Source organism: Mustela lutreola, chromosome X (assembly GCF_030435805.1).
Source record: "Mustela lutreola isolate mMusLut2 chromosome X, mMusLut2.pri, whole genome shotgun sequence".
Classification (NCBI taxonomy): Eukaryota; Metazoa; Chordata; class Mammalia; order Carnivora; family Mustelidae; genus Mustela; species Mustela lutreola.
This window is the reverse complement of record NC_081308.1, coordinates 47,457,998-47,481,399: the sequence shown is the minus strand read 5'-3', so window position 1 is coordinate 47,481,399 and position 23,402 is coordinate 47,457,998. Positions and strand designations below refer to the sequence as shown.

The following is a 23,402-nucleotide window of genomic DNA, read 5'->3' as shown; positions in this document are numbered from 1 at the left end:
TTTGCTCACATAAAGTACAGATAGATTTGAATTTCACACATTTAACAAACAATATTTTAGTATGGCACAATACATTTTTAGTGTAAGTAAGCATGAGACATGATTATCCTAAGAAATTATTCATTGCTGATCTGAAATTAAAATTTAACTGGGCATTCTATACTTTATCTGGTTGCCCTGGCCCTGGGGCCTCTCCCTCCCCTGAGCTTCCCCTGTCCCAACAGGCTGTCCCCCACCTCCCTCCCCCGCCTTGCTCTTCCTGAGCTTCACTTAACTTTTTTTTTCCTGAATGAGAGTCTCTTGTCTTTGAGATTGGGAGCTCCTTGAGGGCTAAGATCAAAATTACCTTTTGCTTGCTGAAGACTTGCTGGGACTGCACACCCCCACCCCCACAAAAGAGCTGGGACAGTGCCCCGGCACTCCTGGGGTGCCCAGGGTGTGCTTCAGGTCAATGAAAAGAGATACCAGAATGGCAGCCATGGTTGTGGGCGAGCATAAAGTGCCAAGCATGTTCCATAGGGACATGTGAACGACTCTGCGGCTCTCACGAGGTCTTTGAGGGCTGTGCATTGTCAATGTGTGGCTGGGTAGATTTTCACGAAAGCATCATAAGGTTGGGTGGTATAACTTTCTCTCTGTGGGGTGTGGCCCTTTGTGGCCTCTGTTCTAATGGGCCCTGGGGACTCTGGTAAACCCAGTAGTGGAGGGGGCAGTGCTGGTAGAGGACTCTGTCAGGGGCACAAGTGTACGTGGATGAAAGAGAATGCTGTGGACTGTCAACTATAAAAAATGGGCTGGAGAAAACCAATGCAGGACCTAGCCAGGAGGGGATGGGACAGGGTAGTGGGAAAGGCTGTGGTCTTCAGGAAGGGAGAAGGTCTCCCTTAGGAGCTCCCTAGGAGCAGAGATGGGATTTTCACATCTTCTAGCAGTGAGTCTGCTAGGTTCAGAGTAGGGCTCAGAAATGCCTGGGGAATCTGAGCTAAGCCTAGGGAAAGCAGAGAGTTCACAGGATCGTGAGGTGCCATGGAGGCCTAGCTGAGAATTTCCTATCCTCCCCATGGGCTGTGGGAAGTCACAAAAGGCTCTCATTGATACGTGTCATGCCCCAAGCTGGAGGTCCCTCCACCCATGTGGCAGGAGCAAGAGCTGGGGACAAGGGGGCCACTGAGTGAACCCATAGGAGGAGACAAGGAAATGGAGGCAGAGGGACAGGCATGAGGAGCACCAACACTGGAGAGGGGAGGATCTTGAACCTTCTTCCTTCAGCAGAGCCTCCACTGTTCTTGGCCAGGCCTCGGTTCCTGAGCTGGAACCCTGATGTCATCTCCCAGTCGGTGGGCGTAGAGGTATTGTACTAGTTCACTAGCCACACTGCAGCTCATGACTTTCTTAAGCACTGGGGTACGACACTGCCTTTCCTACTTCCCCTCTTTTCCAGCTTATCCTTGAGGAGCAGGGTTAAGAAAGGAGTCCAGGGCAGGACCCACCTGCTGAAGCTCGGCTGTGGACTTGCCATGTGACCTTGGGCAAGCCACTGCCCCTTCTCTGCCTTCATCTCCTCATCTGATCCTGAGCTCACAGTCCCTGCCCCTCTCTCCTGGGAATGCAGAGTGTCCCAGAATATTTGAATCTTATCCAGCCTTCTGCTATGCGGGGTTGCCCACAAGGGGGCAAAAAGAAAGGAGAGCAGGCCCCCTGGTGGGCTCCCAGGTGAGGTGGGGGGAAAAGGAGTAGGAGGTAGGCCAGAGCAGGGCCATAAAGAATGGTATGGTCACCCTATCCCAGAACAAGTAGTGGCATGAAGAGAGAAAAGCCCAGCCAGGGGCCCCCCCAGCTGCTCTGTACAGATTGGGTAGGCTCACCCAGGAGGACTGCCTGCTTTGAGGTGTGGAGACAGGGTGAGGTGGAGCCCTAAGGAGGCAGACAAGGGGCACCTGAGACCCTGGCACCTGTGCCTGTATCTCGGAGTGGGGAGCTCTGCACAGTAGGGTGCCTGGCTTTGCCTGCTGGATCTCTGGCACCATTAGCTACTCCGTCTCTCACCTTCTCTGGCCATGTGTCTCTCAAACTGAGTCTCCTCATGTGCCACCCTCCAAGTGATTCATCCTCTTCAACCCACACCCAGGGGGATGGTAGGGCAGGACCAGGCCAGAATGTGCTGAGCAGGGCAGGGTAAGCTGAACTGAGAGAAGCATGTCCTCCCTCCCAGTCAAGGCCCTGCCTGCCCAGGTGGGAAAGGAAGTGAGGAAACTGCACCCGAAGCAAGGTAAAGGGTGGTATGAACGAGGCTTGGCCTGGGGGCTGGGCCACCATGTTCCTTCAGGACTGGGAGGGGACCATGACCCAACTCCCCTGGGGCCTGCCTGGCTGGATTGGGGCCAGAGTGAGGCCAGAGACCCAGGGAAGCTGCTGGAACAGTGTGGGTTGGGCTATTCTTTCCCTCCAGGACTGGAAGACCTAAAATTCCCTGTGATGATGATGAGGAGGATGATTTTGCCCATGCAACCCCATAGGGCGTCTGCATGTTATACCTGTATGTTTTTGCAATGGAGGGCACCTGTGATACCATGACCATTTAGACCAGTAGGCAAATGTCAGGTGTGCATGTATGTCTGAGCCCCTAAGACCCAAGGCCACCTTGGACGTTTGTTTCATGAGTATAACACAGGAGTAAATTAGGCCATATGTCTGTGATCGTGTGTCTACGTTTCTGGATACATGGCGGTGTATGACTTTGTGATGTCATCCCACTGTGTGAGGTCCTATCTGACATGATATAATGAACCTGCGTGGCTCTAGTCCTCGTGACTGCGCAAACCACTTGCAGGTGTGTGAACCTGTAACACGGTATTACGGTGTGCATGACGCACTGTTGCCCTGCAATTGTGAGATACAGTGTAAATGACTCTGTATAGCTTTGTGACTCGGTGTCACCAGCTTTGAGGAGTATATATGACAGTAAATGGTTGGGAAATTATCATATGAAACTGCATAAAATGATAGGCTTGCCACTGTGTGACTGTCTTTGTGAGTGTACATGACCGGGTTAGTGTACATGACCGGGTTGGCCCGTGTATGTGATACTGTGGAGCTGTGTGAAAATATGAGTTGGTGACTGTGGGTCTTGGGGACTGTGTGTGACCAGGCTTTCAGGAGCATGACGGCATGTGATTGGGTATTGGAGTTTGTGTGGCCCTGCAGTTGACTGAAACAGTCTAAATAACACCATGTGGCTCAGTAACCGCATGGACCCTTTTGTGACTGGTCAGTGTGAGACTCTGTAACACGGGGTAACAGATCCTGTAGCAGTGAGAGACTGTGTGGCTGGGGCCCCGCAAAACCAACACCACATGTGGGTGGGAGCTCTGAGAGCTCTTGGCCGCCACTCACTCTCTTGTCCTCACACCTGTTTGCCTGCGTTCTTCCCTATGCTGTGGCCTTTCAGCCATGGCCTTTCATGACTTCCTTCTGCCCACAGGATGATCATCTAGCTTCTCAGCCCGCCTGCAGGGTTTGCCCTCTCTGCTTTGTCCCCACCCCCACACTGACTACTCAGTCACAGCTACCTGCCCAGCCAGGCCCACCTGAGCCCCACACTCTTTCCCTTTGGCACATGTCATCCTGGAGGGTCCCTCACTGTCTTCCAGATGGAATCTTCTCTCCCAAAGGCAACTGTCCTCTCTCCTAGAACCAAAGACAGAGGAGGACTTAGGGCACCCACAGTGAGGGAAAAGGGACAGCGCAAAAGGGCCTCCCATTTTCTGCATTTGTTGCCTGCCATTTTAAAGCCATTCCTGTGACCTGAACTCTGGGTGCTGGGTGCTGGGTGTGTGGTTGTATGTGGGTGTGGAAGTAAAGGAGGATAATACAGGTTAGTGAGAGGCTGGGCTTTTAAGGAGCAAAACTTCCACTCATGAAATAGAATTTTGTCATTTTTGAGCACACTCAGCTGTATGAAATAGCAGACAAGGAAGGCCAGGTGTCCTCGGGACCTTAAAAAAAAAAGGGTGAAGAATGGCTTAGGCTCAGCATGCCCACTGTGTCTATATAAACAAGGGCTACAAACATGTACACAAACTGTAGGGTTCTTGCACCCACCCCTAGCCTGGTTAACATCCTAGTAACAATGCCTGCCGACATATAAGGAATCAATATACAAATCACAAAGAACTCTTGTCTATTGATGAAAACAGCCAGCCACAGCCCTGGGCCTGGCTTCCCATCTGAGGGCTATGGTAGGGGCTTTCCAGAAAGGCAGTATGCCCTGGAAAGGGGCTAAGGGAAACCCAATACCCCAGTACCTGCTAAGACATACAGCTCCCCTGGCCCCTTTGGGGTAACATCAATTGTTTCATACCCAGGTTCTCCTTTTCTGCAGGGCTGCACCAAGGAAACCGAATCCTGGTTAAAAGTTTGTCCCTTGACCCTGGCCAGAGCCTTGAACCTCATCCAGAAGGTCCCCAGCGGCTTCGCTCAGACCCAGGCCCCCCCACTGAAAGCCCCAACCAGCGTCCTTCACCGCTAAAGCGGACACCAGGCCCAAAGCCACAAGGTAAGTGGTTCCAGCGAGGGGAGGAGAAATGGCCCGGGAGAGGGAATAGCGGAGGGGAAAGCTAGACCAGTGGCAGAGGAGAATCCTTGTTAGAAGGATAGGAAGCACCATGGTCTAGCAGCAGAGGGCTGTGGCCTGGGGCTGATGCACACACACACTGCCATTTTGCCTCAGGCTTGCTCTGTAGCTGCCTTGAGCAACTGTGCAGGCTAGGGGTTTGTGGAGGGCCTCGTGGCCTAACTATGACAACCACCTCTAAACTCAGCTCATTGAGATCTCCCCTCTCTCCCCTGTCCATTTCTCCAGTCCCCCCAAAGCCCAGCTACCTGCAGATGCCCCGGATGCCCCCCCAACCTGAGCCCATTCCCCCTCCACCATCACGCCCACTGCCTGCAGACCCCCGAGTGGCCAAGGGCCTGGCCCCCAGGGTTGAGGCCAGCCCCAGTTCTGCAGCAGTATCCTCACTGATTGAAAAATTTGAAAGGTGAGTCCGGTTCGCAGGGGTACCCTGTGGGAGTGAGGGTGGGCCTGGGGCAGGAAGGACAGCTATAAAACAGGACTCTCAATCAAGCTCATACCCTGCCTCCATGTGTGTCCACCACCCACCTCAGAGAGCCTGTGATTGTTGCCTCGGATAGGCCAGCCCCTGGCCCCAGCCCAGGTCCCATAGAGCCAGCCGTGTTGCCACAGCCACCCCCGCAGCCACCTGTGCCCCAGCTTCCCGAGGGTGAGGCCTCCCGCTGCCTGTTCCTGTTGGCTCCCGGCCCCCGGGATGGCGAGAAGGTGCCCAACCGGGACAGCGGCATTGACAGCATCAGCTCGCCATCCAACAGTGAGGAGACCTGCTTTGTCAGTGATGATGGGCCCCCCAGCCACAGCCTGTGCGCTGGGACCCCTGCCCTGGCCAGTGTCCCTGTTGCTTTGGCTGACTCCCACCGGCCCGGCTCCCAGGAAGTTGATAGCGACCTGGAAGAGGAGGATGACGAGGAGGAGGATGAGAAGGACAGAGAAATCCCAGTGCTCCCGATGGAGAGACAGGAGTCTGTGGAGGTACTGACCCATGTTTACCAAGATACACGACCATGTGGAAAAACCAGGAGCCTGGCTCTTACACTTGGTTCTTCCCCAGCTTGTTATTCCTCAAAATAGGGCACTGTTTCCACTTTGGATGTTTGGCTTCCCTGGTCCCTGGGTACTAAAATATTAGTAGCAAACCTGTACCTCCCCCTGCCCCCTTCACTGTAACTACCAAAATGACTATGCACAGTTCCAAATGCCCACTGGGAAAATTGTTCCCCCCTCATCAGAGAACCACTAGCTGGACCTCAGTTTTTCCATCTTAAAGATGGGCATCCTGCTTGGGGATCCTTCAAGTCCTACTTCAGCCGGAAAACCCCAAGACTCAGTAGCTCTGTGACACTGGGCAAGTCTCCACTCCTCTACCACAAGCTTCGGTTTTCTTATTTAGAAAATGGAAAGTTTCTCACATCCAGACTCCCCAGCATCTGGCCACCAGAGGGACACAAGAGCTAGAGCTCCTCCTGCCCGAAGGACCTGAGGCTGTGGCCATGAAGGCTCTTGGCAGCAGGAAACCCTTTCTGTGCCCCAGCAGCCTAAGGCTGCTTTCAGAGGCATCCCTGAACTTCAGTTAGGTTGCAGCTGGAACCCGTTCTTCACCAGAGCCCAGCTCCAGTTCAGAAGCTGAGGCCAGCAACTCAGCAACCATGTATCTAGTGATTTGGAAACTGGGCCAACAGGCAATGAGTTGTATGTATTTTTGTACTTTGGTGTTTTCTACACCCCAAGTACTCAGCACGCCTTTGCTGCCTGAACTGAGTGGGCAAATAAATAACATTTATAGACTACTTAATCTGTAGTCTGCTATGTTTTACTTACATTCAATCATTTAATTATCTCAGTTACCAATGGACTTAGGTCCTATTACTATCAGTATATACAGATGAGAAGACTTAAATACAGAGCAGTTACACAACTTATGCAAGCTAATGAATGGCAGAGCTAGGATTTAAACCCAGGAAGTCTGACTTCCTGGCCCACACAATTAACCACTGTGCTATGCTAAATGGATAGAGAGGGCAAATGCCTGGGGGCATAAGTGGCCAAGTGAGAGAGTGTGTATCATCAGAATTGAGGAGTGGCCTTTAGGATACACTGGGGAGTCAGAGATTGAAGCTGGGAGGCTTATGGGTCCAGAGATGGGGAATAAGGTTCTCCCAGGGTGGCACTGGGCTTAGAGTAGCATCTGAGCTGTTCTGAGAATTCTGTGGGCTTGGGTGAAGGTTAGGGTATGGGGTGATGGATGAGTGGCTGCCTCTTCTCCTTTCCAGTTGACTGTGCAGCAGAAAGTGTTCCACATTGCCAATGAGCTCCTGCAAACTGAGAAGGCCTATGTTTCCCGGCTCCATCTTCTGGATCAGGTGAATGACCCCTTGGAGGTCCTTGGACCCCAGGACCTGGGAGGTGGGTGCCAAGGAGGAAGTTAAGAGGTCCTGAGCCCAACCCTACCATGACCAATCTAGAGTTGGTAAGACCTCTTTCTGACCTTGACCCCCATCCTGTCTCTGAAGTCAGTTCTGACTGACCCCAAGTTTGATCTTTGTATCAACCTTCCTTCCTAACTTTGGGTGGGTACATCAACCCTGACTGCAGCTCTAACCTAAATCCTGAATTGACCCCATCTGTAAACCAGACCCTGATCTATCCTTATTCTAATCCTGGCCCTATTTCTGACCCCAAATTCACTAGAATACGTAAGGGTAGGAATTCTGCTTGCTTTGTTCACTATGTCATCCCAGCCATTACAATAGCACACAGTAGGCACTCAAAAATGTGTTAAATGAATGGATCTGACCCTGAATCTAATTCTGACCTTGACCCTGCTCCTGACTTCTCATTGTTCCAATGCCTACCTCCAAGCCCTAACCGTGATAACCCCAAATCCAGCCCCCCACATAGAAGCCTAACTCCATTCCCTCTTTCCTCAGTCTCGAGACCAGTGCTGATCCCAAAGCTCCAAAGAGCTATCCACAAACAGTGCCCTCACTTACAAGCTGCCCCTTCCCCAGCCAAGCCCCAGGCCCATCTGGGCTGAACACGCCTGCCCTACCCCACAGGTGTTCTGTGCCCGGCTACTGGAAGAAGCTCGGAACCGCAGTTCCTTCCCGGCTGACGTTGTCCATGGCATCTTCTCTAACATCTGCTCCATCTATTGCTTCCACCAGCAGTTCCTGCTGCCTGAGCTAGAGAAACGCATGGAGGAATGGTGAGGGACTCCAGATCTAGGCTGTCTACCCTTCTGTCCACACGCCTGCCCAACCCAGGGCACAAATGTCTCCTAGAGTTCATTCCCACCTGTCTTCTCCTACCACCTTTCACGAAGGGAATCAGACTGAAGTTCTGCCTTCTGTGCCCTCCCACTCTAATACAAAACACAGACCAATCCTCCGAAAGTTAGAACAGAATACACAGCCCTTTAGAGTATGAGGTTAGGAGCCAGATTGGCTGGGTTCAAATTTTAGCTCTGCCATTTGCTAGTTTTGTGATATTAAGCAAGTTTCTTAAATTACTATTGTCCAGTTCCCTCCTCTACATAATGAGGATAATAATAATAGTCTACTTTGGAGAGTTATTTGAAGGATTTAAATGAGTTGACACATGTTGAGAGCATAGAACAGTACCCCGTATATAATATATGCTCAATGTGAGCTGTTGTTTTGGGGGTTGTTGTTGTTGTTGTTTTTAAATCAGACCTATGTTAGAGCTGAGAACGGGAGGCTATGGGAATCCAGACAAATGGACCAAACCTAGTCTAGGATTAGAGAAGGGTTCAGGGAGGTGCTGATTCTTGAGCCAAGTCCTGAGGGAGAAGGGCAGGGATTACAGGCAATCTCCCAGCCACCAGGCTCTCTCCTCTTACAGTCCATCCTTTAGAGTCTACGCCCCATGCCGTAATGGTCTTTCTGAACAATCAGACCGTGTTATGTACTACTTAGAATCATCTCCATGTTCTCCACCCCCATGGGATAAAGTATGTCTCCCTCACTAGACTGTCACCATGGAGGGCTGGTAGGTATGAAGCCGTTTCCTACATCTTCCCAATTACCCATTACCCCTGAGGGATAGGCCTGGCCTGGTTCTTGTGTGCCCCCAGCAGACCGTGACCAACAAGGGCTAAGACCAGGCCTAGTCCTGTGTGTCCCTCAGCTAACTGTGACTCCTGAGGAGTATGAGCAGACTTGTTCACTTTGTCTTCCCTATCAGACAGTGACCATGTCAGGGTTTAGCTCAGTGTGACTCACTTGTGTCTTCAGATTCCCTGAGCTCGAGGCTGGGCACAGAATCAATAAGAAGTGTATGAAGAAGTGGCCCTCACAGGGAGGTGAGGGCAGGTATCTCAGGACATATAACTCCTGGTACTTGAGAGGGGCAGAGTTGGGGCAGGTGGCAGCCTGGGCCATGGCTTCAGGTCAAGCTGAGTCTTTTGGCCTAATTGGCCTGTAACACAAGCAGCAATTGCAGAGGAGTAGAACTGGCCAAGAAGTAGATTTCCAGGAATGTGGTGAAAGTAGCTTACCTGGGACTAGAGGCCTAGAAAGAAGCCCAAGAGAGCTCTGGGGGACAAGGCTCAGCAGGACCATGCTAGCCCCTGCTTCCACCCCAGGGACCGTTACCCACGCATTGGAGACATCCTTCAGAAGTTGGCACCCTTCCTCAAGATGTATGGCGAGTATGTGAAAAACTTTGACCGGGCTGTGGAGCTGGTAAACACCTGGACAGAGCGCTCCACCCAGTTTAAAGTTATCATCCATGAGGTACAGGTAAGCAGCAAAGCCGGATAGGATGAACTGGGGAGGAGAGTTCTGCAGGGACCCAGGGAGGAGTCTGTGGCCACACCTGAGCCCCTCTGCTTCTGCCTGTCACAGAAGGAGGAAGCCTGTGGCAACCTGACGTTGCAGCACCACATGCTGGAACCCGTGCAGCGCATTCCCCGCTATGAGCTACTTCTCAAGGACTATCTGTTAAAGCTGCCCCATGGCTCCCCGGACAGCAAGGATGCCCAAAGTGAGTGCATGCCTCCGGACCCTTCCTTACCCCTTCCACACACACACCCCAGACTTAATTCAATGGGTCAGCCTTCCATGGCAACATAATGAGATCCCAGAATAGGATCTCCAGACTGAAAGGCCCACATTGAAGCTCCGCAGTAAGACCCCAGGATGAACATCCAGGTTGAGACTCTGCCTGAATACCCAGGGAGAGCACTCAGGAGTCCCCCAGTCTGAAGTCCCCAACCGGAACCCCGGGAGTTGGAAGAGTATACCCAGAATGATCCCCTAGAGGGAGCCACGGTTTTCTAGGCCAAGACCCCAAAGCTCACCCCTAGACTCATCCTCAAATGAAGTTGTCCCAAGTCCAGAATGAAACTGAGCCAGAACCCCCAGGGACTGAGAGTGCCCAGACTGACCTCTCAGGCCAAGCCCTCTTTACTGAATCTCCACAGCTGAGCCTCACACAAGGAGACTTGTCTCATCGGGCCCCTGACTATCTATCATCCACATTTAGAGCTCCACTCTGTGTTCCCAGCTGTTACCTAGAACGAACCTCATAAAGAACCTCCCAAGTCTGATCAGAGCCCTACAGAATTACCTCTTCAGAACTGAGCACCCCTGACTGGACCCCAAATTTTCCACCTCCAAGATTTGGATCTCTAGGCTTAGATACTGTCTCCTCAGACTGAGTCCTCACACACAGAACCACTAGAAAACTATTTCATTCTGATTCCTCCAGTATGAGACCCACACCCACCCCCAGGGTCACACCTCAAAGAGTGCTTCCCCAGAGTCTCCCCAACTTCCCCCCGCCAACAGAGTATTATCTCCATTTATTCCTTCACTTATATAACAGCTATTTACTGAGCACCTTATTCTGTGCATTGTTGTAAGCACAGGGGATATGGAAGTGAACAAGACAGCAGATAATAGAAGTAATAAATACACAGAAGAACATTGAATAGGTGCTACATGTAATTCAGAGAATAGGAAGGTAATGTGACAGGGGCTGGGGGGCTTACTTGAGGTTGGGTGGCCTCTCTGAATAGAAGATATTTGAGTCACACCTGAATGACAAGAAGAAGGGAGCCACATGCCAGCTGGAGAGGGCCATAGCCCCCAGAGGCAACAACAGGTACAGACTTCCTGGGGGGAGGAGGAGGCAGCTTGCATATCTTTGGACCATCAAGAGGGCCAGTGTGACCTGAGCATGGTAAGTGAGGACAGAATGGTAGAAGTAGGGTTAGAGGGAGGAGCCAGACTTTAAAGTCCTAGATAAGGAGATGGATTTTTCTTTTCTGAGTACAGTGGGTAGCCAAGGGAAGATTTTGATCAGGATTATTTGAGAAGCAAGAGAGAGAGAGACCAGTAAGAAGCCTTTGCAATAATCTAAGTGAGAAAAGTCAGCTTGGACGAGGGCAGTAGCAGTGGAAGTAGAGAGAAATGGTTAGATTCAGGATATATTTTATTTGGAAGCAGCACTGAAAGAACCAGGATGGAGTGGGTGTGAGGCTTGGAAGAAAGAGTCAAGAATGACTTGCAGATTTTTGGCTAGTGGTGATTGTTCTTGAGGTGAGCTCAGGAGGTTGATTTTGGACGTGTTCAAAGTGAGCTGCCAGGTAGGTAGTTAGATGAGTCTAGAATCCCAGGGAGAGAGAGTTGGGTGTCACTGGCTCATAGATAGTATTCAACACTGTGAGACTGGCCCCAATCACCAAGAGAGTGAATGTAAATGGAGAAGAAATGGGGGCCAAGGGCAAAGCTGAAGGAGGTGGCATCAGCAAAGGACTTGAGAAGTAGCCCTATAGGTAGGAGGAAAGTTAGGAGAGCAAAGAGTGCTGGAAGCCACAAGAATCAGGAGCAGACAGTTGTAGTCTGCTGCTGTGTCTACTTCCCAAATTGAGTCCCCTCCACCCTACCACATGGGGCACTTTGCTACCAATCCTGGACCTCTAGAAAGAACAAGAACCCTAAAATGTTTGACAGCTGAACTCGACATCTGCAGACTAAGTACCTCAGTCCTCTCCCTGACTGAGAACCCCGACTGAAATGCCAGGATGAACTATATAACCTAAACCTTGAGAAAAAGCCTTCCAGACTGATTCCTTAGGAATAGTTCCATGGGCTGACATCTCCAACCGAGCCCTCAGGCTAAATCCAGTATGAGGTCCCAGTTATAGGACCCCCCCCCAACACTGGTTTCCCCAAACCAAGATCTGGGCTTCCAGAATGCTCCTCCCACCCTGAGCTCTGAGAGAGTGTTCCCACTCAGAGCCCTCAGCCCAAAGTCCCACAAGGAGATTCCCCCAGTCTAGTCTCCATGGCCACCATTCTATAAACAGGTATTGCCAAACATAGCACCGCAGATTCATCCCCCATTTACTGTCCCTCAGATTGAGACATCTATCCTAAGCCCCTAAAGGTAGATTCTTTTGTCAGGGACTGATCCATGCCACAGACTTAGACCACTGAGGCCTCAGACTGATTTCTACAATCTCTCCAGCTGAGATCAAGCTGCCTGATCTGAGCTCCAAACAGACTCCAGATTGTGTTCTCCCTAATCCCAGTCCCCCAGACCCCTGTTTTCCATCCCTTTCACTGTGCCCTGGGACTAATGCCCTAGATTTTCCCCCAAATTAAGTCTGATCCTCCAAGTCTGATTTTCCCAGTCTTAACTCCAGACTGACTCCCCACAAACAGTGCCCCCCCCACCAGCTTTCTATATCCCAGCCTTGGATTCACAGATTGAGATTCCCAGGCTAAGTCCTACAGAATGAGGTCTCCAGACTGTGCTCCATATCGAGACCCAAGAATGACACCTCACCCCACCACACTGAGTCTCCATATTTTATAACCCTCCAACTGCGATCCCCAGAAGAAGCCCCCTGGCTCGTTTCTCCACCCAGAGCTCATGGATTCTACAGAATCATGTATCCACAGTGAGCTTTTAGGACTGAGTTCTTTCATTATTTCCACACTAGATCTCTAGCATGACATTTCCAAACTGAAATTTCCCAAATGAGCTCTCTGTACTGAACCCCCAAAGTGAGTTGCCAGTGTAATATTCCTAAACTGGGTACCAGGTAGAGTCCATTTTACCAACTATGTGTCCCTGAGCAAGCTGCTTGGTCTCAGTTTTCTCGTGTGTAGAAGGGGGAGTGAAAAGGATACCTCCCTTGTAGAGTTGTTTTCAGGATGAGATAATCCAGGTAAAGCTGTCAGCACAGTGCCTAGCACATGGCAAAACCCCAATAAATGTTAACAGTTTTTATTACTGAATGCCCTGGCTGATGTACTCCATACTGAATGTCCATAAAATCAGCCCCTAGATTGAGTTCACCTAACTTAGGTTCCTATTTTGTACAAATATCAACCCTATCTGAGTCTCCAGAATGAACCTCGGAGCTTGGCCTTGTCCAACTGAGCTCCCCATGCTAAGCCCAAAAATGAACAATGCCCCCCCAACCACCACCCAAGAAAGAATTTTCCAGTCTGGTTTTCTGAGATGCTCTGAGTGCGATCCAGTGCAACATATGCGCACTAAGCTACCCAGCCCAAGATTTTGACCTCCCGATGTCAGTTTAAGTGCCTCCTCCCAGAAAGTTCCTCAAGGTCTGAGCCCCACTGAATCATAGCTCTCATTCCTTAGACTCACTCCCCCCAACCTTCTACTCCCTAGACTGAACTCTGGAACCCAGACTCCAGACTGGGTTCCTCAAATAGGCCAACGGGAACTGCTGGCCTAAACTGCCTACCCTGAGTCCAAGACTGAACTCCAGACCCAGGCTGCCAAAGATCCAACAGAGCTTCAGACAAGACCCCTATACCAACTTCCCCAAACCACACTCCCTACTCCAAACCCCCAAATGAAATCCTAGACTGACATCCCAGACAAAGCCTACACACACCAGACCCCTGGAAATACCAATTTGCACTAGTCATCTCCAGACAGAACTCCCGAGAGCAAAGCCTCTACTCGGAGTTCAGTAACCTGTACTGGCCTGAGTGGGTATCTCACAGCTTACCAGAGTCTTCTTTCTGTCCCTTTCCTGGTTACCTCCTACCTCTACCACCCAACATGCCCCCTGCCTGGAGTGGGGGAGATACAGAATGTGTAGGAGAAAGGGCAGATGGCCGAGCAGGTCCAGCTCCGATGTCAACTCAGCCACTTCCCAGGTATACAGCCTAAAGCCACCACCTCTTCTCTCTAAGTCTGTTTCCTCATTTTGGACAAATAGGTCCCAAATCACACCTATCTTACAGAGTTGTTGTGAGGACTGAGAGGAGCTAATTTATGCAAAGTATCTGATGGGGAGCCCTGGAGAGGGTGGGGGGACCCTGGCCCCATCCTAGGGAGTTCCTAGTCTACTGAGGGATGCAGATTTATCAATACATGATGGATACAGTGTGACTAGTGGGACAGAAGGGAGCGTGGAGGACTGTGGGAACTGAGACAGGGTCCTGACCCAGCCTGGGAACTCCAGACAGGTTACTAAGGGAGGTAAGCTGAATCCAGAAGACTGAGTGGCACTTAGCCAGATGAAACAAGACAGGGCGTGTTTAGGGAGGTACAAGTGGAGGAAGTTGGAGAGGAAAGCAGAGATTTCCAAGCAAGGGCTTTCAAGGCCAGGCTAAACGGCTGGGTTTTCCCCCTACAGATACAGGAGAGCTATTGATAGATTTAAGCAGAAGAGTTGTCACTCTGTCAAGCTGTATGTGAGAAAGATCCCTATGGCAGCTAGGGTTGAAGATTAGGGACTCCTGAAAGGCCTGAGCTGGGTTAGCAGCTCCAGATCTTGAGTACCAAGACTTGGTCATGGAGGCAGAGCCTCCTAGAAAAGCAAGACTTGGTTTCCCAGCCATATGGACCCTCTTCAGAAGCACCTGGACTCCTCCATCACAGGCAAATTTTCTCGTGAGAAAATTCAGCACCCTATAGACAAGAGTGGGATGCAGGACAGCTGTAGCAGGGCCTCAAGTGTAGGCAGGATTGTTAGTGTGTGGGGATGTGTAGGGATTTATTTCAAGATTTTTTTCCCCCCGATGATACCTGGTCGCTATAGGAGATATGGAAATTACAGAAAAGATGAAAGAGATAGGGAAGAAAGATGGCTGTGATACAAGCCCCCAGAGAATAAGCACAATGAGCACTCTGACGTATTTTCTTCCCAGTTTTTTTAATACACATATATTTGTGAAATTGAGATCATTTGGTGTACACAAGTTGGTATCCTTTTCTTAAAATATCTTGAACATTTCACAAATTATGGAAAACTCTACATAAGCATCACTTGTAAAGGATGTTCAGCATGCTATTCTATGAATGCACAGTAATTTATTTAACTGAACCCTTACAGTTGGACATTTTTTTTGAAAGAGAGAGAAAGACAGTGAGCATGCAGTGGGGGGAGGGGGAAAGGGAGAGAGAGAATCTTTTTTTTTTTTAAGATTTTATTTATTTATTTGATAAAGAGAGATCACAAGTAGGCAGAGAGGCAGGCAGAGAGAGAGGAAGGGAAGCAGGCCCCCTGCTGAGCAGAGTGCCCGATGTGGGACTCGACCTCAGGACCCTGAGATCATGACCTGAGCCTAACCCACTGAGCCACCCAGGCACCCGAGAGAGAATCTTAAGCAGCACCAAACAGTGTGGAGCCTGACAAACAGGGCTTGATCTCATGACCCTGAGATCATGACCTAAGCCAAAATCAAGAGTTAGTCGCTTAACCTACTCAACCACTCAGGCACCCCTGTTTTTATTTTAATTCCAGTATAGTTAACATACAGTATTATATTAGTCTCAGGTGTACAATGCAGTGACAATTTTACACATCACCCAGTTCTCATCAAGACAAGTGTGTTCCTTAATCCCCATCACCTACCTAACCCTCCCCACCCCCTTTCCCTCTATTCTGGAATTGTGATGCCTCCAAGCTTTGCTTATCTTTTTCAAGATTGCTTTGGCTATTCAAGGTCTTTTGTGGTTCCATACAAATTTTAGGATTATTTGTTCTAGCTCCGTGAAAAATGCTGTTGCTATTTTGATAGGGTTCATATTAAATATGTAGATTGCTTTGGGTAGTATAGACATTTGAACAATATTTGTTCTTCCAAGGGCACCTGGGTGGCTCAGTCATTAAGCGTCTGCCTTTGGCTCGGGTCATGATCCCAGATCCTGGGATTGAGCCCCGCATCGGACTGCCTGCTTCTCCCTCTCCCACTTCCTCTGCTTGTGTTCCCTTTCTCGCTGTCTCTCTCTGTCAAATAAATAAATAAAATCTTCAAAAAAAATTGTTCTTCTAATTCGTGAACAGAGAATGTCCTTCATTTCTTTGTGTCATATTCAGTTTCTTTCATCAGTGTTTTAAAGTTTTCAGAATACAGTTCTTTTACCTCTTTGGTTACGTTTATTCCCAGGTACTGTGCAATTTAAATGCAATTGTTTTTCCTAATTTCTCTTTCTGCTTCTTCATTATTAGTATATAGAAATACAACAGATTTCTATACATTGATTTTGTATCCTGTGATTTTATTGAATTCATTGATCAGTTCTAGTAGTTTTTTGGTGGAGTCTTTTGGGTTTTCTTTCACTATAGTATCATGTCATCTGCAAATAGTGAAAATTTTATTTCTTCCTTACCAATTTAGATGCCTTTTATTTCTTTTTATTGTCTGATTGCTGTGGCTAGGACTTCCAGTACCGTGTTGAGTGGAAGTGAGGAGAGTGGACATCTTGTCTTATTCCTGATCATAGGGGGAAATTTCTCCATTTTCCCTCTTGAGTATGATGTTCCCTGTGAGTTTTTCACAGATGGCCTTTATTATGCTGAGGTATGTTCCTTCCAAACCTACTCTGTTGTGGGTTTTTATCAAGAATGGATGTTATTCTTTATCAGATGTTTTTTTCTGCATCTATTGAGATGATCATATGGTTTTTGTCCTGTCTCCAGTTGATGTGATGTATCACGTTGATTGATTTGTGAATATTGATCCACCCTTACATCCCAGGAATAAATCCCACTTTACTGTGGTGGATGATTCTTTTGATCTATTTTTGAATACAGGCTGCTAGTATTTTGTTGAGGATTTTTCATCTGTGTTCACAAGGTATATTGACCTATAGTTCTCTTCTCTTGTGGTATCTTTATCTGGTTTTGGAATCAAGGTAATGCTGGCCTCATAGAATGACTTTGGAAGTTTTCCTTCCTCTTCAAATTTTTTGGAACAGTTTGAGAAGAACAGACATTTTTTCTAGAAACACAGTTTTTCTTTTCTTTTTAAAGATTTTATTTATTTGTCAGAGAGAGAGAGAGAGAGAGAGAGAGCAAGCACAGGCAAGGGGAGCAGCAGGCAGAGGGAGAAGCAGAATTCCCCAAGCAAGGAGCCCAATATGGGACTCGATCCCAGGATTCTGGGATCATGACCCATGCCAAAGGCAGACGCTTAACTGACTGATCCACCCAGACATCCTGAGAAGAATAAATATTAACTCTTCTCTAAATGTTCGGTAGAAATTGCCTTTGAAGCTCTCTGGTCCTACACTTTTGTTTATTGGGAGTTTTTTGATTGCTGATTTAATTTCCTTGGTGATTATCAGTCTGTTCATATTCTCTATTTCTTCCTGCTTCAGTTTTGGTAAGGTTTATGTTTCTAGGAATTTATCCATTTCTTCTAGGTTGTCCAATTTGCAGGCATATAGTTTTTCACAATATTCTCTTACAGTTGTTTGTATTTCTGTGGTGTTGGTTGTTTTTTCTTCTCTCTCATTTGTGACTTTGAGTAGTTCCCCCCTTTTTTCAATGAGTCTAGCTAGGGAGTTATTGGTTTTGTTGATTAGAATGTGTATTTTCTCAGTATAGATTCCTATAATCATTATTATTGAGACAAAAAATAGGCTTATCTCTTTTTTTAAGATTTTATTTATTTGATAGAGAGAGGGAGGGAGAGGGAGAGAGAGCATGAGTGGCAGGGGTGGGGAGACAGAGGGAGAAGCAGACTCCTCGCTGAACAAGGAGCCTGACATGAGCTCGATCCCAGGACCCTAGGAATATGACCTGAGCTTAAGGCAGATACTTAACTGACTGAGCCACCCAGGCGCCTGTCTTTGTTTCTTTTTCTTTTTTTTTTTTTTAAGATTTTATTTATTTGACAGACAGAGATCACAAGTAGGCAGAGAAGCAGGCAGAGAGAGAGAGAGAGAGAGGAGGAAGCAGGCTCCCCATTGAGCAGAAAGCCTGATGCGGAGCTTGATCCCAGGACCTAGAGATCATGACCTGAGCTGAAGGCAGAGGCTTAACCCACTGAGCCACCCAGGCGCCCCACCATCTTTGTTTCTTTATATGGCTCTTTTTTATTATAAAAATAATACATGCTCTTTGTCAAAAATATGGAAAATACAGCAAAATCTAAAGGACATGACGAAAAGCACCACAGTCCCACCATTCAGAGACAACTTGTTAAACATGAGTATGTTTCTTTCCAGTTACCTATGTAATTGTTATTCTTATTTTTAATGGTAATAATAATCCTGTTAAGCTTGCATTTTATTCACTGCCAGTTATTCCATGTACTATAATTCTGCTGTTGTGGGATTAATTGAGATAGTTTCTGATTTTAAGTAATGTTGCTCTGAGGCTGGTGCTTTCCAGGATGGGGACGGTGTAGTCAGGCCAGGAGGAGGTATTCAAGGAGCAAAGAAGCCCCCAAGAGCCTCTTCTCTGCTAGTCTCCCGCTTGACCTCCCACTCTGCCCACAGAGTCTCTGGAGCTGATAGCCACAGCGGCGGAGCACTCTAACGCCGCCATCCGCAAAATGGTGAGTGGCCCTTCTAGCCCCTGCCCCTCCTTGGCCACCCACCTGTGGTGTCTTTGTCCTAGGGGACTTGTGACTTGTGGACATGTCAGGGGAGGCCAGCACCCCAACCCTGCCTTCTGTTTCCTGTCTTCTGCCAGGAGCGAATGCACAAGCTGCTGAAGGTATATGAGCTGCTAGGGGGTGAGGAGGACATTGTCAGCCCCACCAAAGAGCTCATAAAAGAAGGCCACATCCTTAAGCTGTCAGCAAAGAATGGGACCACTCAAGACCGATACCTCATACTAGTAAGTGCCAGGTGTGGGGTTGCACACATTGACTTGGTACTCACTCAAGACTATACCTCCTGCTAGCCATTCTTTCCTCTATTAACTCCTTGTATTTTCACTACCTACAGCTAGGAATATTTTTTCTCTACTCCAGAGGGAATGTAACTAAGACTTAGAAGTGACTTGCCCAAGGTTGCCCAACTGGGCAGTGACTCCCATGCCTAGGCTCTTTCCTTCTGACCCTTGTGTCCAACTTGTGCTGTGCTTTCTCCATCTATTGCCTTGATTCCCCAGCAATAAAGCTTCAGGAGACTTGTAAGGATAGGGAGCTGGGCCACACCTCTCCTGGGTCTTCCACACATACGTCCCAAAACTTTTCCTTCCTAGTTCAACGACCGCCTCCTTTACTGCGTGCCCAGGCTGCGGCTCCTTGGCCAGAAGTTTAGCGTGCGGGCACGCATTGATGTAGATGGCATGGAGGTGAGCACCAGGAAGTGGGAGATGGGTACCTGGAGTGGGGGCTTGGTTCTGGGAGGGATAAAGTTGTTCTGACTTTGACCACAAGTCTTTGTGTGCATGTGTGCAGAGGGTAAGGGCTCTGTGGAGTTTAGTTATCCTCACAAAGACTTTTTCTCCCTCCATTCAGCTAAAGGAAAGCTCCAACCTCAATCTGCCTCGGACCTTCCTGGTGTCAGGAAAGCAGCGCTCCCTGGAGCTCCAGGCTAGGTACTTGACCTTACCTATACCTTCCCTCCAGCCCCCTCTTTCCCTTCAGATATGAAGCATCTAGTTTCAGGCAACCTCGCCAAGGAAGAGATCATTCCACAGAAAAGATGGGCACCTTTTCCCAAAGATGCTTCCTTGCTCTTCTGATGGGTTTTGTTAGGGGAGAGGGGAGAATGAGATATTAATCCCAACAGGAATAACAACAATACAGTTTCTTGTAGATTCAGAGATTGAAGAGAAGTAACAACCAAATGCAATGCTTGGTCCATGATAGAGCCTAATTTGAACAAAACCCTAAAATACATTTGCAAGACAATAGGGAAAATCTAAGTATGAACTGAACAATAACTGTTGGGTAATTACTGCTAACTTTTTCAGGTGTGATAATGGTATAATTGTTATACAAGAGAATGGCCTTGTTTTTTCATGATGCATGCTGAAGATTTAGTATCATGATACCTGTAATTTATTTTTAAAAGACTTATTAACCAGAAATATATAAAAACATATACATCATATATAACTATATGTGAACATATACATATATATGAAGTAAATATAGCAAAATATTTTTTAAATTTGCATCTATATAGTAGGCATACATTTAGTGAATTTGTGCTATCCTGTCTGCTTTTTTGTATGCTTGAAATTTTTTATAATAAAACTTTTAAAAATAACATTTAAAAATAAGGTCTAGCCATTTAACAGAGGCTTTCATATCCATCCTCTACTTGGATCATTATAATAGCTCACATTTAGTGAAGACTTGCTCTTATGTTAGGCACTGTTTTAAGTGAATTTTAACTGAAACATTTTAAGTTTAACCTGACTAGTTGAATCCTTAAAACAACTCTTGAAGTAGCTACTGTTACCATCAACCCCATTTCACAGATGAGCAAACTGTGGCACAGAAGAGTTATGTACCTTGCCCAAGATCTCATAGCTAGAAAGCAGAGCTGGAAATAGAGCTCACATTGCCTTCTGAGGGCCCAAGTGATTAGGAACCGAGGTCAGGGTCAGGGCCAGAGAATGGATGCATATGGGTAGATGATTTATTTCTGACAGGCTGCAAGGAAGTGAGAAATGAGAGTCAGAACCCTCACTGCTGGTACTGTGTGGAGGCCGGAAAGAGAGATGAATGTTACCTTTGAAGCTCTGGGGGACTGAGAGAGCATCCTCGAGGCCTGAGGCCTGCAGCCAGGAAGCAAGAACAAAGCCAACGTGGGCACATCCAGGAGGGGGCTCAGCAGAACCTGAGTGACAAGTCATATGACTCAGACAGGTCTTCTGCTGGAAGGATGGGAAGGAGGGGGCTGCGGAAACAATGGAGCCAGAGAGGAGCACTAAGCAGTGTAGGGTTTCCTCCTAGTGGCAGAGGAAAGGCATGGAGGGTTTGCTTTGCAATTGTTTGTACTGCCCTTTAAAAAATTTAATGAAAAATTTCAAATATGCAGAAAAGTGGAAATACAATAAACACCCATATACCTACCATTTAGACAACTAGTGTTCAACCTTGGCAACACAGGGATCAACTAGGGAACTTTTAAAAAATGCTGCTGTCTGAAGTGCGCCTGTCTGGCTCAGTCAGCAGAGCATGTGACTCTTGATCTTGGGGTTAGAGGTTTGAGCCCCACGTTGGATGTAGAGATTACTTAAAATTAAAATATTTTTAAAAATACTGATGTCTGAAACCTACCCTCAAAGACTGATTGAATTTGTCTGGGCACAGCCTGAACATGAGGAGTTTTAAAAGCTCCCTTGGTGGTTTTAGTGTGTGCACCAAGGTTTAGAACCACCGACTTAAGAATCAACAATTATTGACATTTTGCCATATGTATCTTTGGCTGAACCATTTTATTTTTTTTTTTTTTTTTTTAAAGATTTTTTATTTATTTATTTGACAGACAGAGATTACAAGTAGGCAGAGAGGCAGGCAGAGAGAGAGAGGAGGAAGCAGGCTCCCTGCCGAGCAGAGAGCCCGATGCGGGACTCGATCCCAGGACCCTGAGATCACGACCTGAGCCGAAGGCAGTGGCTTAACCCACTGAGCCACCCAGGCGCCCGGCTGAACCATTTTAAAGTAAAGACATGATACTTCACCCCAGGCCTTTCCTTTCCTCTAGTTGCATATATATATGTATGTGTATACACAGATACATACACCCACATATACACACACACACATTTTCTTTCTATATTTTATTATGAAAATATTCCAAAATACAGAAAAGTTAAAAAAAATTATACAGTGAACAACTATAAACCCACCATACAGATTCTATAAGTGCTAACATTGTCCTATATTTACTTTATCACCAATGTATCCTTTTATCCATCCACCAATCCATCTGGTTTTTTTAACATGCATTTCAAACGAGGTTACAGGCATCACTACACCTCATCCCTTAAAGACTTTGGTGTGCATATTATTAACTAGAGTTCAATATTTGTTAAATGTCCTCTCCTTTTCTTGAGGCCAAATTTTCACACAGTTAAATGTACAGGTCTTAAATGTGTACCATTACTAAGTTTTGATAAATATAAACATACATGTCACATTTTTTTTAATGGAATGCTATGTGTATTTTATGTTTTTACTTAACATCAAGAGCTTTCTATACCACTTAACATATTATATTTCACGTAACAGATTATAAACAGATTTCTATACCATTTATGTTGTCTTGACAGTAATGATATACCATCATTTCTTTTTATCTGATCCCCTGTTGAGCACTTAGGCTGCTTCCAATTTTTCATAATAAATAGCATTGCAATGGACATTCCTGCAGCTAAATATTAACTCCTATTCTTAATTTTTCATGAAGTGGTTCTAAGGATGTAGTCAGATTTTCATATTAGAAAAATACTTTCGATGTCTGGTGTGTAAATGTGGAAGGGGATTAGAAGAGGCCAGGAAGGAGTCAGCCAAGAAACCCGGGTCCTGTCCCTAGTAAGCAGTTTATGGAGCTGTCCCAGCCTAGAGGCCTTGGAGATTCCAGGGCAGACAGGAGAGATGGGAAAGGAAGGAAAAAGGAAGAGGTAACTCACACTGATGGAGCACCTAGTGGACCAAGGATTATGCTAGGCACTTACCTATCACTGGTTAGTGCTCAGAACAACCCAAACTGATCATTCTCTCCATGTAAAATGGAGAAAATGGACTAAAGGAAAACAAGCTCCCCACCCTTTCTCAAATTTGCCATTCCAACAACAGGGAACTATTTATGGTCTCTTGTGCTCAGTGGGTTAAAGCCTCTGCCTTCGACTCAGGTCATGATCCCGGGGTCCTGGGATTGAGCCCCACATCGGGCTCTCGGCTCCGTGGGGAGCCTGTTTCCTCCTCTCTCTCTCTCTCTGCCTGCCTCTCTGCCTACTTGTGATCTCTGTCTGTCAAATAAATAAAACTTAAAAAAAAAAAAGCCCCACCCAAATTCCAGGCTGGGGCAGGTCTCTCTTGGGCTTCTCAGCCCTATTTTCACTCCGGGTCACAGTGCTAATCCCCCTGTATTGTCCCTATCTCCCCTCCTAGACCATGAGCTCCTTGAGGATAGGGCCAGCCCTCTCTAAGCCCCAAGTCTCTAGCACAGGGTCTGGAAATTATTAGTAACTGCTGAATAAATAAATACAGGCTACATGACTTGCCTAAAGTCATGGACCAGAGGGTCAAAACCCTGGTCTGACTCCAAAATACTGTTTACCACTCCAGTTGCTTTTGGTTGGCCTGCCTAACCCAACATTTTTCTTTCCCCCCCCACCCCGCACCCCAAGGACTGAGGAGGAGAAGAAAGACTGGGTCCAGGTAACATCCAAGAAGGCTTTGTGGTAGGGGGCTGGAAGAGTATTAACAGGTCTCCTTGGGGTTTGTGGACTCTCCCCTAAACTCATATCAGACCAGAATGGGCCTGGACACAGCTTTTCAACAAACTTTACCATCCCTGTTTTACAGATAAGCAAACTGAGGTCCAGAGGTTA

At 47.5% G+C, this 23,402-nt stretch overlaps 1 protein-coding gene across 1 annotated transcript in view; it reads left to right on the top strand.

The window, feature by feature from the left end:
* Positions 1-23,402, top strand: part of FGD1 (FYVE, RhoGEF and PH domain containing 1) — a 40,955-nt gene that overhangs the window by 13,410 nt on the left and 4,143 nt on the right. The window contains exons 2-13 of the mRNA XM_059158334.1: positions 4,382-4,555; positions 4,862-5,039; positions 5,167-5,605; positions 6,904-6,993; positions 7,690-7,838; positions 9,237-9,393; positions 9,499-9,637; positions 18,377-18,435; positions 18,573-18,719; positions 19,089-19,181; positions 19,348-19,427; positions 23,199-23,229. Of these exons, the coding sequence (XP_059014317.1) occupies positions 4,382-4,555; positions 4,862-5,039; positions 5,167-5,605; positions 6,904-6,993; positions 7,690-7,838; positions 9,237-9,393; positions 9,499-9,637; positions 18,377-18,435; positions 18,573-18,719; positions 19,089-19,181; positions 19,348-19,427; positions 23,199-23,229 (1,736 nt within the window). The remainder of the gene's footprint in view (positions 1-4,381; positions 4,556-4,861; positions 5,040-5,166; positions 5,606-6,903; positions 6,994-7,689; positions 7,839-9,236; positions 9,394-9,498; positions 9,638-18,376; positions 18,436-18,572; positions 18,720-19,088; positions 19,182-19,347; positions 19,428-23,198; positions 23,230-23,402) is intronic.